The sequence below is a fragment of the Bactrocera tryoni genome, chromosome 5 (genome assembly GCF_016617805.1).
Source record: "Bactrocera tryoni isolate S06 chromosome 5, CSIRO_BtryS06_freeze2, whole genome shotgun sequence".
NCBI classification, from domain to species: Eukaryota; Metazoa; Arthropoda; class Insecta; order Diptera; family Tephritidae; genus Bactrocera; species Bactrocera tryoni.
In genome coordinates, this window is record NC_052503.1 from 30,683,669 (window position 1) to 30,705,864 (window position 22,196).

A 22,196-nucleotide genomic window follows, 5' to 3' on the forward strand; every position below is an offset into this window, starting at 1 on the left:
AGGTCTCAAGAAGTGTGATGGTGTTGCGAATAGTACGCTCAGTAGGTCGCTTATGTTGACCATAAGTGGAGCGAAGCGCGCGAAACATATTCCTTACAGAACGTGAATGTAATGTAAACGTTGTTCAGGCACATGTCTTCTCATGATGAAATGCCAAATAGTATTGAACAAAAACAACCATGATAGCTTGAGTCAAGTTTTGTAGGAAATTTACTGCTCTATAAAAATGGTCTCATATGATTTTTCGATTAAGTTAAGCGTTTACGAGATATTCATCGTCAAACATCAGTGCATATTAAGGTGGATCAAAAAAAATTTTTTTTTTCGTTTGGTACTCTGAAAAATAGGTTCCTAGACACCTCTAAGAAAGCCTATAAGTTTCATCATTCATAATAATTTTTTTTTATTGAGTTATAAAATTCATAAGAAATAAAAAAATTTTCCAAAAATAATCAAACTTTAACTGTTAATATCTTTTAAACGTTTGGGTTTACGAAAAAATCATTGTAGACCTTTTTTGTAGAGCATTCAATTTCCTACAAAATCTAAGGAACAAGATATTTTTTCAAGTAGTTAGAAGCGAGATATAAATTTTTCTATCTGATAATAAGAAAAAAAGAAACCTGTATGTAGGAGGACCTTGCCGTTACAATTAAAAACTCATGTTTGGAGAGGCTTTCTTAGAGGTGTCTAGGAACCTAGTTTTCCGAGTACCAAACGAAAAAAAAAATAATGTTTTTTGAATCATCCTAAGCTTGATACTTCTCACCCTTGAGCTGTCAGAAAACACTATCAAAAAAGTACATCTTTTGGATCATCCGTTCTATTCTCTCTATTCGTTGTTGGTATATGGAAATTTTTGAGATAAAGGCTATCAGTTGTAGCTAAGCTGCCTGCATTTGACTGATAGACGCTATCAAGTTGCAGGTGCGTTTAAAAAAAGTGTTAGTTCAATGAGCTGCCTCCAAATCGCTGAGCATCGTAATAAAAATCGCTTATCTTAGAAATTGTATCACGCTTAGAAAAAGGGTCTGGGAGAAGTATTGCATTTTTTCCTCAAACCGGATCTTTTCCTCAGCAGTATAAAAATCAAGTACCATTGAAGATATGGGAATAAATTTAAGTTAGTGTTTCTGATGTATTTTCATATTAACTAAAAATGGAAATTGTATTATATGTCTTCGAGAGCCCAGATAACGAATATGAGAAGATTTTCCAAGTCTTTAATTCTTTTGAACTTACCTTGCACAGGGTCTACATATTAAGTATGGCATGAAGTTCTTAAATTTCGTATGAATGATCAGCGTGGCGAGCTGAGCAGATTCAGCCATTTCCATTTCCATATATGCGAACTAGTTCCTAAGCTTCTGATATATGGATCGGAAATTTTTTAGTGTTTTCCTATAAAGCTACTAATTTGTCGAAACCGAAAGGTCTTCAGATCAGATAACTATAGCATACAGCAGCCATACAAGCCGAACGATCTGAATCAAGTTCTTGGAACGAAGTTATCGTACTTGTGATGGGTGGTGAAACTTTGGTTCAGCTGAAGTTAAGGGTTTTTCTTGTTTCTGTGATTCTTTTTGAAATTATCAATGAAGGCGTACGTAAAAGTGATGGTGACGCCTGCAGAAGAAAGCAGAAAAGTTTGTTGTTTGCTACGTTATCTTACGACATCAAATCTTGAACACTTTTTCGACATTATCGCCGTAAAAGTAGCTGCTATCGCGCCGAAACGATTTAACAGATACAAATACGCACTCAAGCGCTAATCTAAACAGCTGCTGAATCTTATCAGATTCTGTGCACTCATGTGCATATTATGAAATTTGCTTATCATCAACGAAAAATAGCTACACGCAATTGTGTTACCTGGAAGTCACACTTTTTCACTCCAATACACACACACACTTATTTACACACTCAGTTTTGAGTGAAGTATTAACAACTCACGGTAACTGAATGGCGAGTACTCGTCTAAATAATGATCGTTCGTAACTTTGCGATTAAATTAAATGAGCTGAGAAACGCGGTGATAAGCGCAAATTAACTCCCAAGCCGCAAAAGCTTAATTGCCGCAATTACGGTTACATTTCAACGACCACTTAGCCAAGCACGAGCGTGTACTTGTCGACATGTGAGTGAAGTTGCAGTTGTGGAGCGACACTGGCAGCAGCAGCGCGCCTCTCAGCACAGGTGCTCAGGCCCAAGTGAAGTGAGTGACTGAGTGGGCAAGTGAGTGAGCGTTTGAGTGAGTGCTAATGCTTTGTTGTTGGCTTAAAGTTTTTGCTAACTGCTTTAGTTTACACGCGCTGGCTTTATTGTTTTATAATTTTTCGTAATTATTATTTTGTGTGCTTGCTGTTCTTTTTTCGTTTTTTTTTTTGTTTGTGCTCTGTTTCTTAGGAGTTTGAGTGGAATGCGCAGTGGGAAGGCGTGCTTGCAAAATCGGCTAGAAATTAAATTTATTCTACATTTGCAGTGCAAACAATAAGCAACACAAAATACTGCATAACTGCCAAGCGTTTACGACAAAAAGCAGTAACAAAAACAAAAAAACGTTAGAACTGCAATAAAAACGACTGTGGACAAAAAAGAAACACGTTTGAGAATTGTTTCAAAAAGCCGCGCGTTTTCTAAATTCGCATTTGTTTATAAAAATTGTGCTAATTGCATTTGTTGCGCATTTTTTGTTGTTGTGTTTTTTTGTTTTGCATGAAATTTCAATTCGCGAGTTGAATAAACTTTTTGGTGACTTCCAAGATGACGGTGGTCGCAGCGAAGCCGCATAATGGCTCAACTAATGGCAGTGCAGGTGCGGGGAATGTAAGTCAGAAATTTTATATATTGTGTACAGAATATTTACTTTCAACTAAAAAGCTATATATAGAAACAAAAATAATGAAAAAAAAATTAATATAAAAAAATATGTTAAAAATTTTAAAAACCTTCGATAAAAATTTTAAATATTTAAATAAATAAATAAAAATATATAATAAATAAAAAAAATTAAAAAAGAAACAAAAAGTAAAATAAAATAATAATAAAATTCAAAAAAAAAAACAATTATACATATGTATTTGACACCGCTCAGGCTTGTAGCTGCCTAAAACAAAACAATTAATAAAATAAAATGATAGAAAAAATTAAAAAAAAAAAATAATGAAATAAAAATTAAAACAAACAAATAAGTCAGAAATTATATATATGTAATATTTGTAGAATATTAACCTTCTACTACAGAATTGTATATATAAACAAAAATAAAAAAAATAAAAAATATAGAAAAATTGACATTATAAAATTTAAAATTTTCAAAATTTTTTAATATTAAAATAAAAATAAATTAAAAACAAATAAAATAATGTTAAAATTCGAAAAAAATTAATACATGCATATAAAGCATTCAAACTTCCAGCTACAAAACTGTAGCAAAATAATTATTAACATAAAAAATAATAATTAATTAATAACAAAAAAATAATAATTAAAATAAAAAAATATATAATAAGAAAATTAAAAACGAATAATAATAAGCAATAATGCAAAAAAAAACTAAATAATCAAAAAATTTCGAAAAGTAAATATCGAATAATAATAAGCATTTGCTTTTCTAATAAAGCGTTTAACCACCACCAAAGATATAAGACTGTGGTTAAAATAAAAAAATGTTACAAAAATTAAAAAACACACAATAAAAAATTTAATTAAAAAAAATTATAAAATTAAATAAAAAAGTAATAATAGAAATATTAAATATTAAACAAAAATTAAAAAAACAAAAAAAAAGTAATTAATGTTTCAATACAATTCGAAAAAAATATTATATACATATGTATTTAAAAATGTTCAGACTATCAGCTATAAAACTATAAGAAAATAATTAATTAATAAAAATATAATAAAAAAAATTAGTAAAAAAATAATAATAAATTAAAATTAAAAAAACAATAAAAAAATCAATAGCGAATAGTAAGCCATTATACAAATTATTTGTATATATATAAATAATACAAAAATTTAGAAAAGTGAATATTGAATAATAATACGCATTTGCTTTTCCGATAAATTTAAAAGCGTTAAGCCACCCACAAAATTATAAGACCATAATTGTTAGAATAAAAAAAGAATACAAAAATTAAAAAAAAAAGTACAATAAAAAAATTAAAACTAAAAAATATATAAAAATAAAAAGTAATAGTAGAAATATTAAACAATAAAATAAAAAAATTTAAAAAAATAACTTAAGTTATAATAAAAATCGAAAAAATATACATGTATTTAAATACGCTCGGACTACCAGCTACAAAACTATAAAAAAAATAATTATTAAATAATAAAAATAAAAAATAATAACAAGCCATAATACAAAAAAAAAAGTTAATAATAAAACAAAATAAATAAAACAATAATAATAAAAAAAAATTTTCTCCTAAATACAAAAGCACTCGGAATGCAACCGCTAATAATGAACACGTAATGTAAATATATGTATATGAGCACATACATACATATGTATATATTTGTGTAAATATGTATATTTGGCACAGCTGACTGGAACAGATGTCAAATTTCCGATTTAGGCGTTGTGTGCATTGTTTTGACAGGCGAACGTTGGCCGCAGCGCTTTTGTATGGAATCGTTTACCTAAATGCATACATACACATACAAACACACACATTTATATATAAATATGTGTATATATGCATATTATATCGGGAAAAAGTGCATTAATTATTCCAATTAAGAGCTATTTAAATGCCAAGGCATTGATTTCAGTTGGAAATTACAGGCGCGAGTTCATAAAAACAAAAAAAAATTATTTACAAAATAATTATTATTATTCTTATTACACAACAAAAAAACAATAGAACTAGCGTGTTCTACTGAGCTTTCTTTCCATTTTTTGAGTGCACGTTGTTATATTTATGCACATTATAATGTATATATTCTCAGGCAATTGCTTTACAGTTTTGTGTCGATCATATGTTTCGCCAGAGAGAATTTTGAGCGTAAACTTTGTACTCAAAAGGATTACAGTACTTTTTTGCAACAAGATCTGTGTGTTTTTGTGATTTAATGTTAAGAAAAGTCTATATGAATACCATGAATTTGTCGATCTTAGAGGTAGAGCTCAGCATGCCTGGAGATTATCGCGTTTCAATTTAGTAGGGATTGAGGTTTCGATTTTCGGGTCCCACTCATTAGAGATCTTACAGCTTCAGCTGCTAAACCATAGTTCGCCATATTTAATAGATTTTTGGGATGATTTATGTTATGGAAATCTGTTTAAACTGAGCTTCGTTAAATTTTCAGAGACACTAGATCCCTTATTCCATATAGAAATATTGCCTACCGTCGCCGAACGACCGTAGTATGTATGCGTATATGCATACATACAACTTAATTATATATTGATTGATTTCGGTTATACATACCTTTCTATAAAGATTTATTCTTGCGAGTAGAACAACGCTATTGAGGAGGAAAAAAATCTCAAACTTATATCTGCGTAAATTACTTTGAGATAATTCTATTAATATTAATTATAATAAGTATCTACTATATTAAGCAGTAATTTAGTTACCCAATCATTATCGTCAAAACCCTCAAATCCGGTTGTTAAATGTTTATATAACCTCTAAAATCGCGTCAGTAATAAGCTTTTTGCCTGCTTACATTATTCTTAACGTCAATTTTGAAAGCCACTCAGTCGAAAGATGAGAAAGTGTTTTATTGGTCCAATTATGAATGTTTAGTGTTTCTTGTTATCTGCGATAAGATCTCATATATTAGTGCTCTCTGTAGTTTTCCTCCATATCTGATATATATCTGATGGTATGTCAAACATTTGCATAGAGATTTTAATTTATGCATTTATGAGCTGCTTAAGAAGCGAAGATTGCGTGATTTAATAAAGAGATGGGCATGCTTTTCAAATTAAAGTGCGGCATAAAACATTTCTGACGTTTAAAAAATCGTAAATTGTCTAAAAATAGATTTTTTGTGTTTTGCTCGGATTATTTATTCTTTTTTGTTTCGAAAAATAAGCCAATGCACGAGTTTATTAGCCACGAATCAAGTGTAAATGTTGTCAGGGGAGTGACGAGGGATTTAACCTGGTATAAGATTAATTTTCTACCTTTCCTGGATTGGTCTAACTGCTAACGTCACATGTATGCTTCAGGTTTTTTGATTTTTTTACATTAATAAAGTCGCCTCTATTTGAAGAACAGATATATAGCTTGATTTAATAAAAATGTGCACTTGTTTCGAAATTTAGTGTTAAGCCATTTAATATATTTTTGAATATTTGCAGTTTAAAAGTTAATATAGCATATGATCAAATTTGACCCGGACTGAAAAAAGGTTTCCATAATTTAATAGAAATCTTTATTATCGGCTTCGAGATAAATATTTTTAAAGTCATGCCAACGCCTATCCCAATTTTCCATAGATGGTGTATGTTACGTCTCGGCTGGGATGGCCTTCAGTGCCTTTAGTGATTGACTTTTAATGACTTTATTGGACTCAAAACTGATTTTTCAGATTCGAAAACAGAAAAATATTCCCTGGGTATCTAATCTATTGTTGTTTTTGTTGTAACGGACAGTCCTTGACCGGATAAAAAGCCGGGACCGTTCTAGTTACCTATACCCGACTGTTGGAGGAATGGAGTGGCTAATTTAGCGAATATGGTGTTTCAGCGATGACTTTCTCTTCGTGTTTTACCAAAAAGTTAGCCACAATAATGCTGGAATGTGAAAGCACGATATCATATTGAAAAGTCCATGAGTTTTCTGTCCGAAAACCAGGTTGTTGATGAGTCCTGACATAGCTCTGACCACCTCTTTGTATTTCCAGCGAACCCTCATCTAGCACTCCACTGTCGTCCGACCCCGTCCAAAGAGCACGTTTCCTGGGACTTCCCGAGAAGGGACTACATAACCGCCTTTTTCAACAACAGCAACAAGCGTTTCACCTTGTGGAACCAATTAATGGCGGGCCATTCTACGTTAATCAAAGAAAACTATAAGCATCACTTTGCTTTTTGAACGACTTTGACGTGATTTTTTCGATATTGGCTAATTTTTGGAGCACCTGTCCTTAAATTGCTGAACTGTTTCGACTATGATAGTGATAAATCCAAGACTCGGCACCAGTAATTATTTTGATGGACTTATCTTTTTTACTCGACGCCGTTTTGGTACTGTCTAGTTTCATACCCAAAACATTAATCAAAATTTTTTCAGCCGATCTATGAGAGATGTGATTTTCAAATACTATTTCTCTAACTGTTTCGATATTTATTGTATTAAAAGCGGTGAACCAATTGACATATGGGGATCAAAGTTCACACGAATATAAAAAAAAGTATTACCCAGCTAGAAAAGGAGACTTTATCGTTTCATGGAGCAGTCCGGGCCAAATTTGGTTATTCATACATAACCAACTCATCAGCCAATAGAGCTGTTTGGCTTCAAATCATTGAAACGGCATAGCACTTAGGTATTTTATCAGAACTGTGTCGCGCCTTAAGAATGGAACATACCCTTCTAGGTAAAAATATAATTTCTTCATTTCTAAAAGTTAAATTCCGAATCAGTTATATACCAAGTGCCTACGGAGTGAAAAATAGTTTAAATTCTAAATGAAAGCTATTAAAAACTCGCGTCCTCAAAAGTATCGAAGTTTCCTCTTATCTTTAAAAACTCGTTTGACCAATTTTTTGTACTTATAAGCAAACGAAAACCGCTTGCCTCACTGCCAAGACATGACCCGCATTCCACCAAACCCATCTTCGCTTACATCTTTCTATTTCTCTGCACATTCTTCACGCTTTAATTGATGCAAAACTGTTTAGCTTTAATTGTTGTTGTATCTCTGTTAACATAAATGCAGTTAACCGCCACTTTGGTTCACACCAAACACGATTGACCTTTGAATTATTGCTGTGCATATTCATTCAGCGCTCCGAACGTTGGAACATAAATCAGATTTGGCAAAACAGGTTAACAACTTTGGCCTCGTGCTGGTGCTTTATTTGATAGCGTTCAAACATAATACTTAGTATGCGAGTAACTTAAAATTATTGAAAGAACTGCGATAATGTATGTGGGAAAAAATCGTGCTATAATGCCCTGTAGGAAATTGTACTGGCAATGAGATTACGAGAGACTGTTTAATCGGATGCGCATAAGAAAGTGAGTTTAGAGAGTTGTGTGAGGTAAGGTGTGTTAAGCACAGTGTACCAGCTATTAGGGAGATGTAAAAAAAATATTTTATCGAATCAGATCCCAAAAAACCAAACCAAATATTTGTAATACCTTGCAAGTTATGAATTCATCGTACAAAAATATAAAATATCTTCATTAACTATCAACGAAAAATCTGTAAATATAATGCTGATTACCGCTATTCCAAAAAGTGCTCAACGCAACATCTCTTTTCATGCCTTATAGCCTTGACAGACGGCAGCGTTAATCCGGATTAACTGCGCACTTAATCAGATCCAAATTTGTAGGTGACAGACGGCAGCTATGCGAGTTTGAAACCCTCATAAACAGCTCCTTTTCCTTTTTATAATTTTTTTCCTTTTTATAATATTTTCAATGAAAATTGATAGAAGATAAACATTATAGTTGTTAGCCGACCAATTTTTACCAAACCATTTTTTATTACAAAAACATGTCAACACATTATTTTTAAAACTGCATCATAACATATAAGATTTATTGATATTATATTGAGAATTTGATAAATAGCTGTCAGGGTTGCTTGTATTTCATTCACAATAGATGAAAATTGGCCATTTTTAACAATGTTGCCAATGAAAATCTCACAAACTCCCTAAAATTTTGAGAGTTATTTTTGGATTCAGCAACGGAGTTAGCTGTGGTAACTCCTGAATTAATCCCGAAAAATGCAATTAATCTGGTTTAACGCTGCCGTCTGTCAATGCTATTACGCTCTTGAGTCTATGTGATTTTCCACCTTAAGCACTACACTTTTACTTATTTTTTAATAATCTAAATTGCTTTAACATCACATTAATTCAGAAACAAGTGCGGCTCACCTTAACAACAAATATATTTTTAAAAGTCTGAATTAAGTAATGATAATGTCCACTCGACATTATCTTGACATGTGTTTGACGATAACATTACGCCAATTCGGTTTCTGGAGCTCTTCAATTATACCAGAAATAAGTATTTGTCATAAATTTGATTATCTTCACACTAAAGAATATGCTAACAAAATGAAAAATATATTTTTATAACTGGAAATAAAATCGCATAACAAATTACAGCAGCTTGGAATTCCGTAGATGTTTGTGAGCCTGTATAATTACAGTCCTGTATTTGCTCTAGATAATGAGCTCCAAAGAAATATTACAGAACTTTATATATGAAGTTATGTACATATATGACACATTATGACTCGATCTAGCTCTTAATATTTATTTAATGAATAAATTATGGTTAAATAATCAAACTCTATTTAAACAATGAGGAACAAATGAAAAATAACGTAACATCACTTTTCATAAGTTTACAGGTCAAGGAAAAACGTTATCATAAAAACCACACATATTAAAAAAACAAAAAAAATTTGGTTATACAATGGTTATATTTTGATTATTTTTTATAATGATAGGGAGCTGAGAGGCTCAATTTTTGTCCACTTTTTGCAGCAATTGGGGCCATATGTCAACAAGAACGCAAAGATTATTTTCTTCCAAGGCAAGTTCACATAACCCCGTAAAATAGTTCAACTGTGTTGAAACGTACGCTTTGGAAGGCAACAAAGACAGACCGAAAAAGCGAGATAATGTGCTCAACAAAAGATTCCTCCAATAAATTGATTATTTGTATGACATGTAGCGTCGTCTTGTTGGAAAAAAATGGTCGTTCACAACAACATTCTCCAACTCAAGCACGAAAAAGTTATAAACATATCTATAGCGTTCCTATTGTAACGACAAAAAAAAATTCCTGAACTAACTTCAAGGAATGTTGCCGAGTTAACAGTCCGGGTCCGTTCCGGACTTAGATCCGACTGTCGTGGGAACCGGCTCTTTAGTGTTCTTCATTGACTGTAAAATTATGGTCGGCTTCATTTTTAAAGAAATATCGACCAAAGATTCCCTCTGCTCATATAACACACCTAACAGTGAATTTTTGAGGATGCAACTTGCAACGTCGCAACAATAGCTTCTGAATTATCATCACTCCAAATGTGAAAATTTTGTTTATTAATGTACCCATTAAACCAAAATTGATCATGGTCGCTGAACAAAATTTTCTTGTGGAAATCGGAAGCGGTGGTCATTTCGCTCGGCTTCAAATCATGCACGAATTGAATTTTGTAAGCCGGCAAATATACATAGATCGTTCTGAAAAATCTTCCATAAAGTGGATGAACACAGCTTTAATTGTTGCGAGCGATGGCGGATGAATAGTTTCATTCGGGTCTTCTTCGAAACTTTGCTCCACAGCAGCAATAGCGTCTTTGGTGCGGCATCTCTGAGAATGCGTATTATCCACCAGAGTAAGCGAGATGTAGAACCGAGCCGTGAATGCCCGAATTACCGACTCTGCTGGATTCTGTCGACCGAATAATGTACGCAGCGCGTGATTCGTTGCAAGTACCCAAACATTATTCTGGTAGTAAATATGCAGCATTTGCGAACATTGCCCTAGAGTAAGCCTGTTTAACATGAATGGCGAAGAAAACTGAGTACAAAGCAAAATTTAAGCATATGTTTGACACATCTTGCATCACTGTTGATAAATTTCATTTTTTTTTTTTTCATTACATATCTGTAATTCGGAAGATTTCTTAATTTGATTCACAATGATTCAAAAATTTCTCAGTTGTCGAAGAACGACTGAAAGAGAGAGCAATAAGCCAACACGATTTTGAGACAAAAAGAAACCGTTCAGTCGGCTCTATAGGAATTATTTCCTTGACCTAATTGTTTACTACATATTTCTTACTACTTTCAGCTGACTTCCTACTTCGGTGAGAACTATGTGTTATATGCTCAGTGCTCATTAATCACTGAGGATTCTGATAGTTTTTCGTAAATACTATACGAGGTGTGTTCAAAAATTATCGCGAATTTTGTGTTTTTTAAAAAATTATTTATTTATTCATGAATATCTATTTTGTCTCCTTCCAAGTAATCCCCATGAGATATTATACACTTGTGCCAACGGTTTTTCCAATCTTCGAAGCACTTCAAAAAATCATTTTTTTTTATCTTCTTCAGCTCCTCCTTCGATGCAGTCTTTATCTCGTCAAGAGAAGCGTAACGTCGTCCTTTCATGGGCCTCTTCAGTTTAGGGAACAAGAAAAAGTCACAGGGGGCCAGATCTGGGGAATACGGTGGCTGCGGCATCATTAGTGTGTTGTTTTTGGCCAAAAAGTCGCGCACAAGCAACGATGTGTGGCAGGGGCGTTATCGTGGTGCAAAAGCCAATTTTTGTTCTTCCACAAATCCGGGCGTTTCTGGCGGATTGCTTCGCGCAAATTGCGCATAACTTGCCAATCGATATGTTTAGATCCTCAGCAACTTCTCTAACGGTGATTCGACGATTGGCCAATACCATTTTCTCCACTTCATTAATTTTTTCGTCTGTTGTTGAAGTGCTCGGGCGTCCGGCACGCTCTTCGTCGCTCACATCTTCTCGGCCTTCTGAGAACATTTTGTACCACCGATAAACGTTGCTTCGGTCCAAGGTAGCTTCTCCGTATGCCACAGTCAATATTCGGAATGCATCCGCGCACTTAATTTCGTTTTTCACACAAACTTTGATACAGGTTCTTAGATTCATTTTTTTTGAATAGGTAAAAATCAAAGACGATCCAAAACATGAACATTCAAAATAGCCGAGCTTGTCGGCACAAGTGAGAGACATGAGTACCAACATAACGCCACAAAAAATTCAAAATTCGCGATACTTTTTGAACACACCTCGTATATCTTAAACTTGTGTTTATTCCACAAAGTGAATGTATAAGAACTATAACCTTGATATCGAATATTGAGAAACCAAAACAAAATCTGGTATTACAATACTATGTACCAAACCTACGTCGATATTTGTTAGAGAACATCATGTCAAAAATAACTGTAATCTCAACAATTGCAAGGGATGTTATTTCATGCTAAAGTTAACGCCTTTGACTCAAACGTCTTTTATCTAATCACAGCAATCAAGCGTTAACAAACATAAAGCACATATAATAAATATGTAATACATTTGTGTATAGTTAAGCGTCAATTAGTGTATAATTTAATTTCATTTTCTATCGACAGCTGATTATCAAACATGGAGACCTAAACTACAATTAGCAAAAACATACATGGAAACAGGCACATATCAGATTTCGAGTATTTGCTTAACAATATCGTACACTTTACCTTGACGTACAAAATAAAACAACAACACCAAATATATGTAACTATTTCCGTGCGTTTATGCCTAGCAGCCCATAAGCGTTTAGCGTAAACTTCTCATTTGGGCTTGTGAGCAAACAAAAAAATCATAAATGACTTTGTTTTAGTTCGTATCGGCAATGATTAGTTCAATAAACACAATCAATAAAGTTGAAATTTGTTTTTCTGATTGTGGATATTCCGTGCTGGCAAGTTACGCGCAAGCACGCGGTGAGCTTTCAAATATTTGTCGGTAATAAATCTTTTTGATCGGAATTGCTTGAATGAAGCTTATATTTTATTGGCTTTAAAATGCAACTGATAAGTCACGTGAGAATTTCAAAGAATTGTATGCTGAGTCGATTTAGCCATGTTCGTTTCACTGTCCATCCGTATATACGCGAACTAGTCCCGAACTAGTCAGTGTTTGAGATATTGATCTGAAGTTTTGCACACGTAATTTCTGGGCTCTAGGGCGGCTGCGGAAGCGTTAAGATGCAGGCATTTGTTAGGTAGCTGTTCACAAGAAAGACGGTGACAGCCGGGGCGTTGTCGTGTTGCAACTTCCAATCGGCAGCGATGTCTTGTCGGACCCGATTGCTCATTCTTCCCTTTTTTGTGCGAGGAGATGCCGGTCCTCCAAAAAGGCCTGGTACCACCGAAACACACCACTTCTTGCTAAAGAAACGGCTGGGTAAGCTTGCTTGATCATATAAAAAGTCTTTGTCGCCGGTTTACAGAGTTTCTGCTCTAACGAACGCTGCACTTTCGGCTTGCACCACTTACAGACTCTCCAGGTGCTCGGAGACAACTGACGTTAGCTAGGAAGGCCCTTTGCCGAATCGGTCGGTGCGCGCACGCTCCGAAGTACAGTCGCGGTGAAAGAAAAGCAGTCCTATTACTTTCCGGGCCAACCATGGTATGTCGTATATCTCATACAGCTCATCGTTCCATCGAATGCGGTATTCGCCTTGACCAACGAGCAAAGGATCATAAATCTTTCGCGGAAACTTTCTCTCGAAAACTCGTAACGTCGACTCATCAGATGTTGTCATCGTTCATGCCTCCATATTGCACTATGTAGCAGGAAGGGAATAATGAGTGACTTACAGAGTTTGGTTTTTATTCGTCGAGAGAGTTCTTTACTTATAAATTGTCTACTCAGTCCGAAGTAGCACCTATTGCCAAAAATTATTCTGCATTGGATTTCGAGGCTAACATTGTTGTTGCTGTTAACTCAGGTTCCAAGATAGACGAAATTATCTACTACTTCGAAGTTATGACTGACTGCCAACAATGACGTGGGAGCCTAGTCGCGAGTGCGATGACTGTTTGTTTGATGACATGAGATATTTCGTCTTGCCCTCATTAACTATCATTACCATTTGCTTCGTTTCCTTATCCTTTCTGGAGAAAGCAGCATTAACGACGCGGTTGTTGAAGCCAATTATATCAAAATTATCGGCTACAGCTACACACTCTTATAGAAGACGATACCTGATACCTTCTCTATTTAGTTCTGCAGCTCGAATTATTTTCTCCAAGAGTGTATTGAAGAAGTCACACGAAAGAGAGTCGCTTTGTCTGAAATCTCGTTTGGTATCAAACGTTTTGGAGAGGTCCTTTCCGATCCTGACGAAGCTTTTGGTATTGCTCAACGTCAGTTTACACAGCCGTATTAGTCTTGCGTGGATATCAAATTCAGACATCGCGGCATAAAGACAGCTGCTTTTCATGCTGTCAAAAGCAGCTTCCCGGGCCTTTTCCAAGATTTAACGCATGGTGAATATCTAGTAAGTTGTTGATTTTCAGTTCTTGACGGTGGGCTTATTTACTATGACAAATATGAGCGCGATCTGTCAATCAGTTTGTTTACAGCTCATCGTAGAGAATTCATTGATTTTACATGACTTTAATGCACCATCGCATCGAGCCACGATTGTGACCGAATTTAAAGCCAAAAACGCAATAAATACCATCGATCAACCACCGTATTCACCAGATTTGGCCCCGTGTGATTTTTTCTTATTCCCGAAACTGAAATTACCTCTCCGTATAACCCGTTTTCAGTCGATCGAAGATATATTTTGCGTTTTATTTACAATTTCCTGGTATTTTTTTGTCACAGTATAAAGCATAAGTATGAAAGTGGGCGCCACAAATTAGTAATCAAATATTTATTAAATATGTGTAGAGAATATATATTTATTATTTTACTCAGGTCCAATTATATAGCATAGGGCCTATAAACGATGGGACATATTATCACCAATTAAATACGCACAATTTAATAATTTTGTAGATAATTTAAATGTAAATTGACGTAGCAGCACGTTGTAAGTAAGTAATTTTGTTCAAGAACAAATAATGAAAAAGTGCAAAATATTGTATTAAAAATAGTTGAAACGCTGTCGTTCGCTATTCATAAATGACGTATTTATGAATGAACTTTTGTTTGCTTTGCCTATCGCGCTCGTTGAAAACAACTGCGTGAAAAATTATTGGCATGAGTTTGCAACTTTCTACGGAAATATTTAACTCATTTTTTTTTTTAAATACGTGTGCCCTCAACCACTTCACTTACAGAGCATTCGTGTGTGAAGACGTTGGAAAGCTAATTAGCCACTCTACACCTAATTAAGTATAGAAGAGCCTTTACTGGTTATACGCGTGTGCTATGAACCTAAAGGAGCTGCAAAAGCAAAGTAGATGCAATTGTAGATATTGATTGTAGACAATTCTTAATTGAAGAAATTAATTAGTTTTAGAGCCAGCTCTTATAGATAACAATAGATGTACTAGCCTGATGGGAGAGGGACACAAAACTGCGTAATTTTTTAAGAACTTTGGCTATTTAAATAATAAGTCAATTGAAAAGTCCCCGGTCTACAATAACGAAACATATTTTTTTTGAGAAAATTCGATTTTTTCTTATTCAACATAGTTCCCTTCAAGGGGGATATATGGATGATAGCGACTCTCCAACTTTTTGATATCATTTTTGTAATACGATTGGTCCTTTGCTTAAAAAAAGGTCTCAGTTTGGGCGATCACCTCATTCATTCATTTTTCATGAGTTCTGAGTACAGGAAATAGACACTGGGGGCTAGATTCGGAGAATACCGTGGATGCGGAGGGAATTCGAATCCCAATTTATGGAGTTTTGCCAAAAAGCAAAGTTCATATGATTCTTCTAAGTTTCCCATTACACATTTCATAACATTATTGGGAGTTTTAGATGTTTTGGCTTTAGTGGAATGAAATTGCATATAAATATATATATTATATATACAAATAATAACTTGAAACTAGTTTAAAAAACTTGTTCATGTCTAAGAAACTCGTGTAGTGAGAAATGAGTACAAGTAATTACGGTCTTGATCGCTATGACTCACTAATGATCCATAATAATAATTTGTTGTTTTTTACACTCATGTTTTAATAATTACTCGATATTGATCACTTTGAATAATTTGTTTGTTATGAAGATTTTGTCTCTTTTTAGCACTATTTCATTAAGACCCTGTATTGGGTATTAGGTGCATTAATGAGTCATAGCAAATCTTAATGCGATCATTCCTAAGAAAAAAAGAAAAATGAAAGCGTAAACAAATGTTAATAGACTCCAATATTTTAAGTGAGTTCCTACTATCTTGTGAAATTAATATCGTCGTTACTCACTAAATTGAGACCACCCCTTGTAAGCGAGCTTTATTCACAACCTTACAATTGTGTAGAGTCCAAGTGGCATTCGTTTCATCAAGTCAATGGTTTTTCAATCTCAGTAAGACACTACAAAATTTTAATAAAATAAAAACGGTTGGGGATTTCAATAATATCTTTATTCCTGTGAAAGTACATTCGATGCCATTATGTATGGAAGTCGATTTCTTTTGCATGGTCACCACAATTTTCGACGGTTTTCAAGCATAAATCGGCCGACACTGCTGCAATTTCACGTTCGATATTCGTACGAAGTTCATCAATCATCGCTGACTTATTGGCATAGGCCACAGACTTGACGTAGCCTGCCAGGAAATAGTTTAACGGCGTCACGAATGTATTGTCCAAGTCCATGTCATCCAACTCAGGCCAAAAATATGCGGCTATCATTGAGCTGTAGCAATTTCCATTCACAGTAACGTGCTGGTCTTGACCATCACGGAAGAAGTACGGCCTAATGACGCCGCCGGCCCATAAACCGCACCAAACCGTAATTTTTTCGGGATGCAATGATGACTCATGGAGTAGGTGTGCATTGCTACCTGACCAATAACGCATATTTTGTTTATTGACGAAGCCATTCAGTCAGAAATGAGCCTCATCGCTGAAGAAGATTTTTCGATTAAAATCCGCATAATTTTCAAGTTGTTATTCAGACGAATTCACGATCATACGACGATTCGGTGGTCAGTTCTTGCGTCAATTTGATCTTGTAAGCATGTAGGCTAATATCTTTTCACAAAATTCGCCACAACGTTACAACAAAACTTGCCGAAAGCGTTTATAGCTCTATGATGAGGTATGTACTCTGTTGTATCGAAATTAAATCGTTTCAGTACCACTCAAAGATAGCGAGCAGCGAAATGGCGAGTTTATGATGGCTTGTTTATCAATTGCTATACATTATGTATGAGAGTACTTGACCCAGTGGGTCTCATATACATATTACTTATTATACTATATACAACAAGTAATCGAAAGTATTCACCCTTAAATAATGCTTTTGATTTGGAGCTATGTAACGGTAAAAATATGATTTCTTCCTTAAATAATAGATGACCCCTTCGAAACTTAAACCCGCGCTCGATAATTTTATAATTTTTATTGAATTAACTTAACTTGTTTAGTGGCTGCATAGTCGCCACTCTTACATTTCAGCAGAAACGCAAATTTCATTTCATACAAATCTCTGCACAAATAATTTAAATAAATTGGCTCGTCCGTGAAAATTCGAAATCACTGAAAGTGCGATCACAATAAGTGTTCTTGTCAAGTGGCGCACCTCCGGTGAAATCAGTCGCGTACGTCAGGCCGCCGCCGAAGGTACCTGGAAGTGTTGTCACATTGCAAAATTTCGCAATATTTACAAAGCCGCCTGAAGTGTTTACGGAACTTAAACACCGAAATTAAAAATTATATTTTTTTCGAATTGTTTTCGAAATTTCATTAATTAGTTAGGTGGAAACATAAACAATGGAGGTAGCCGAAGGAGAGGTGAGTGACATTTATTTGTGTTTGCAAATGCAAAGTTTGACTGCGCAGATGCGCATTTTAACAAAAAAAATTTAAATAATAACAATATTAACAAAAACCAACCGGTTTGCAGCGCTTAAAAGGAATGACACCTGCAGAAAGTGGCATTTGTTGTGGGAATCGTGCGCCGCATTCACGCAAAACAAACACAAAAAACGCATAAAGAAGAAATGTGTAAATAATAATATTTTTTTCAATATTTATTGGCAATTGTGCGACTCATTAAGCCCGCCTTCTTATTTACCTTCGCAATTAACCGATTTGATGAAAAATTCGGCAGTAAACTAGGGGTGTCCATTTCGAAAACGATTAAACTTAATGAGGTCTATGATCCTGACTTCAAATATATTTTGTGAGCTCAATATTGAATCGGAAGTTGTTATTGCATACCATTGGAAGAATGAAAAATTCCAATAAAAACCAAAACAAAAAAAAAAAAGAGATCAAAAATATCAACGACAACAAAAGTGTTTTGTTAAGTTTTTTTTGAAATTTTTGTAAATAAATCTCGACATTTTTTAAGTAACCAAAAACAATCAAGAAAACGAAAGCTTTATTTATCAACCTTCTCTCTTATACATAAGTAAAAATATTAAGCCAATAAAAATACACATAAGTGAATTCACGGAAATTATTTTTAATGATATTAACCTCAATTTTCATCTATTTTTTTGAATTCTACTTAGATCTCATATCCTGAAGATATATGTATATATGTAGGTTCTTAGCTGCTGTATAAATCAAATAGGTATTTAGCTTCAATTTTTGAACGTAGTTTCTTCTTTGATTTTCTCTATTCAAAAAACAAAAAACGATGGATTTTTGAGAAACATTTTATCTGTTCAAACAAACACACAATTTTAAATTTAACTGATCTCATATCCCGAAGATATATGTAGATAGATCGATAGATGCTGTATAAATAATATAGATATCCAGATTTAAATTTTGATCGTAGTTTCTTCTCTGACTTTAACCCTTAGGCTATTATCCAATGGAAAATTCCATCAGCTTAAATCAAATGTATTTCTTAGTTAAATTGTTTCGTTTTTGATAAAAATTCGGTACTTTCAATTTGTCAATCGAGTATATAAGTAAATCGAGGAAACCCTCTTCTCTATTTTAAATTAGTTTTGGCAACTATCACCTCATATACTTGTGCAGTCATGATTAAAATAGACATACGGCGATATGTGTTGGCAGCGAACTGAAATATTGTTTAACAACTTTTTATACTTGGAATTTTTATACTTGTATACATATTTCATAAAGGTCCCACATTCTAAAAAACTGTTAGTTTGATAGGCTCGTGTGCCACACATAAGTAGTCCAGTATCCATACCCATGCCGTTAAGTACATACATATGTATGTAGTTCATGAGGGATGCCGACGTTCGATATGAGTTTCAATATGTTCTGCGGTCTTGCTATCGACACCGCTACCAGGGTTTCATATCGTGTGGCTCCCAAGTGTTTGAAGCGTAGTTTGGCTACTGCAGGACTAGTGCATAAGTCAATGACATTTTCTGCGTTCAACTTGAGCTATCAGCCCCATTTCGCCACCATAATGTGACCACTAATGTAATGAAATATCCAGTAATGTTCCTACAATCACTTCTATCAACAGTTCGCAGAAACTTTGTATTTTTTGGATCTACCGCTTGCACATGAGCTTTACAGTTTTGCATCCTGATAGATCATTCCATCGAACTTTAACCTGCCTTGCCATGCTCTTGTTCAGAACTTCGTAAAGACGATGTATTGATTTACCAATACCGCTATTCGATGACAGCTGTACACCAACCTTGGCAATGTCGTCCACTATTTCATTGTCATCGATGACTTTGTGACTTGGCACCCAGCAGAAGTGAAGTAATTTGATCGTGACGCTACTTTTCACTTCTGCCCTGCTTCACGTGAAACTTCTGGTCGTATCTCCGATACGAGGTTACCGCCTTGGTTGCTGCTTGGTGGTTCTGCAGTTGTCTCCAGATGCATTAATGGCTAGCTCCGCGGCTTCTCCATTGGTGCATGAAATATACTGCAGTGGCCCAGAAACTTATATTATTTATATTTATTTTATTTGCTATATTTATATAGCTTTACCTTCTTTAGTAATACCACGATGGCTGGTTTTCGACAAAAAGACTCCCAGCTTTTAAGAAGTAAAAAAAATTCAATTTATAGTTCATGATAAAGTAGGGTGTGATGAGGTAATACATGATAGAGCGTAGCGGATTGCGTTGGCGATCCTTTGGCTGGATAAAAATCAGTCCCGTTTCGATTACGTAGACCCACCTTTCGAGGAATGGAATGGTCTAAGCCAATCGGAAAACTATTACAACTAAACGTAGGCTCACCATTCGCTATTGCTTGGTGTGCTATACCCTGCAATTGCCTGAAGTATGCACAGAATGAGTTTAGCTCTTCCTCTTTACATTATTTTCTTAATTTGTCCAAATGTTTGTGTTTCTGCCTTATTATTGCCATTTTTTGGTACTTGTTTGAGTGCGACTTTAACCGGATTTTCATGCGTCTATTGACTTTTAATGCTATTTATGATGTCTAATCTGACTCATGACAATGACTTTCATAAACATGTTTGAATGTATGTCTGCTATTGCGGGTGAGTAAACAACTTCAAACAACATTAAGAACATCTGTAATAAAAAGCAATAAAAAGTCGATGCTATTGACGGCATAATAAATAGTTTACAGTTATAGTTAATGGCAAGAAAATAAAATTGAATTATACAAAATTGAATACAAAATGGAAATAAAGCATTTTTCTTAAGTAATTGTGCATTGCTTTGCATATTTGAGTTGGCGTTGAAATGTTTTTATATGCAAAATGCAAACTGCTTTGGAGATTTCATGGAATGTTTGACACTTCTCTACAGTTCCGCATTTATAATTGAGGCGTCAGTGTAAAAATAATGAAATTAATCAAATTGATTGTTACTTGGATTAAGTGGAAGTGATGTTAGTATGCAGAGTCACTGATTTATTGAAACGTAGGACGAGAAAAAAGCATGTAAAATTATGCAGAAAAGGCTCAACAGGGCTCTGCTTATAATTTTATATTGCTTCATTTACATTTTTGTAATGCTTATGTGTGTATATACATACAATGTTATATACAGGTATGATTAAAATTTATAGCTCAGCTAATGTTTTGATCGTGGATTCCTGAAAGGTTATCTTTATTACAAAAATATACTGCATATCGGTAGCAATATAAGCGGAAATCAGACTCAAATCTTCCCTCCTGACAGTGTTGGTAGTCGAATACACTTTATGTAAAAGTTTGGAATAATTTCCATTAGCTTACTCAACTCATATTTTATTCCATTAAGCTTGAAACCTCTCGCATTCGTGCCGACGAAATAGGATTCCTTGAGTTGATTTTAGAGGATTCTAGTCAGTTGAAATCCCTAAAACGAATATAAATGCATACATTGTACAAAGGTAGGGGGTTTCGGGTTTAAGGTTTTCATGGTAAAAAATTACTTTTTTTTTGCGAATTTATTTGATAAATATGGATTGAGTAATTTTGTTCCGACCTTTTGTACATTATTGAGCATGCTCTTGACAATTTAGGGTATTTTTTTGTCACTTTTTTAGTTTGTAAATTTTAGACGCGTTTTTCTCAAAACTACTTTTTCAAAGTCCATGTTCACTGTCATTTCAGAACTGCTTGACCGATTCATTTCAAACTTTCTACACATTTTTTACATATAAAATACTTCCCTCTATCTTTTATAACTAAAAATAATATCTTATTGCAGAACAAGTCGGGTCCAGCTCGAATCGAATATTTCTAAGTACGCGGATATTTCAGATTATTGCTTGTGCGGCCAGTCGTACCAGAAAGTCCCCAAAGCGCGTGATCTCAAAATTTAATCTGGGAGTAAGTGAAAACTCGTGTAACTTCGGCTAATCGCGTAAGCGGTGTCTACGCCAATAAAGAAGAAGAAGGAACAAGCATAACTCGGTCTGGAGGCCATTAAAAGAATTTGCTGTAAAAGAAAAAAATCTGCTATTTAATTTTAGTGGCGCCACCTATTTATCAGGCCGGGTCCAGCTCGAATTGAATATTTCTTAAGTACGCGGATATTTCCTTAGATTATTGTTTTTAAAGTATTAGTCAACACCAGAGTCCTCAAAAATGGCGTCAGTTACTAAGTCCAAGAGGAAAAGTCATCCTTTAGGATGCCTGCGCTTGACGCGAACTACGACACTATGGATACCTTCTCCAGTGTATCATACCGTGGAGACCCCAGTTGCACAAAGTGTAGTTTTGCCAATGCAGGTCAAGTGCACAAGTGATGCTTCATTGTTTCTCTTCTGCCTTGCTCTAGACATTTCCTGCAGTCTAAAGAAATGGTTTTAATCTACAAACAACTTGCTGGAAAAGTGCATATTTCAAGGATCCCTATTTTTTAAAGAAAAAACAATAAAAACAAGTGCGATCGTCTCCGATTACCAAGTCGAT

General features: G+C 34.4%; 1 protein-coding gene across 2 annotated transcripts in view; it reads left to right on the forward strand.

Moving 5' to 3' along the window:
- The first annotated feature begins 2,478 nt into the window (after nucleotides 1-2,478).
- LOC120777126 (proton-coupled amino acid transporter-like protein CG1139) overlaps nucleotides 2,479-22,196 on the forward strand; it is a 92,712-nt gene continuing 72,994 nt past the window's right edge. The window contains exon 1 of one of the 2 annotated variants that reach the window (XM_040108271.1): nucleotides 2,479-2,826. In XM_040108271.1, the coding sequence (XP_039964205.1) occupies nucleotides 2,764-2,826 (63 nt within the window). In that variant the 5' untranslated portion in view covers nucleotides 2,479-2,763. Of the gene's footprint in view, nucleotides 2,827-17,472; nucleotides 17,663-22,196 lie in introns of those variants that run through there. The other variant, XM_040108274.1, reaches the window with a different exon arrangement.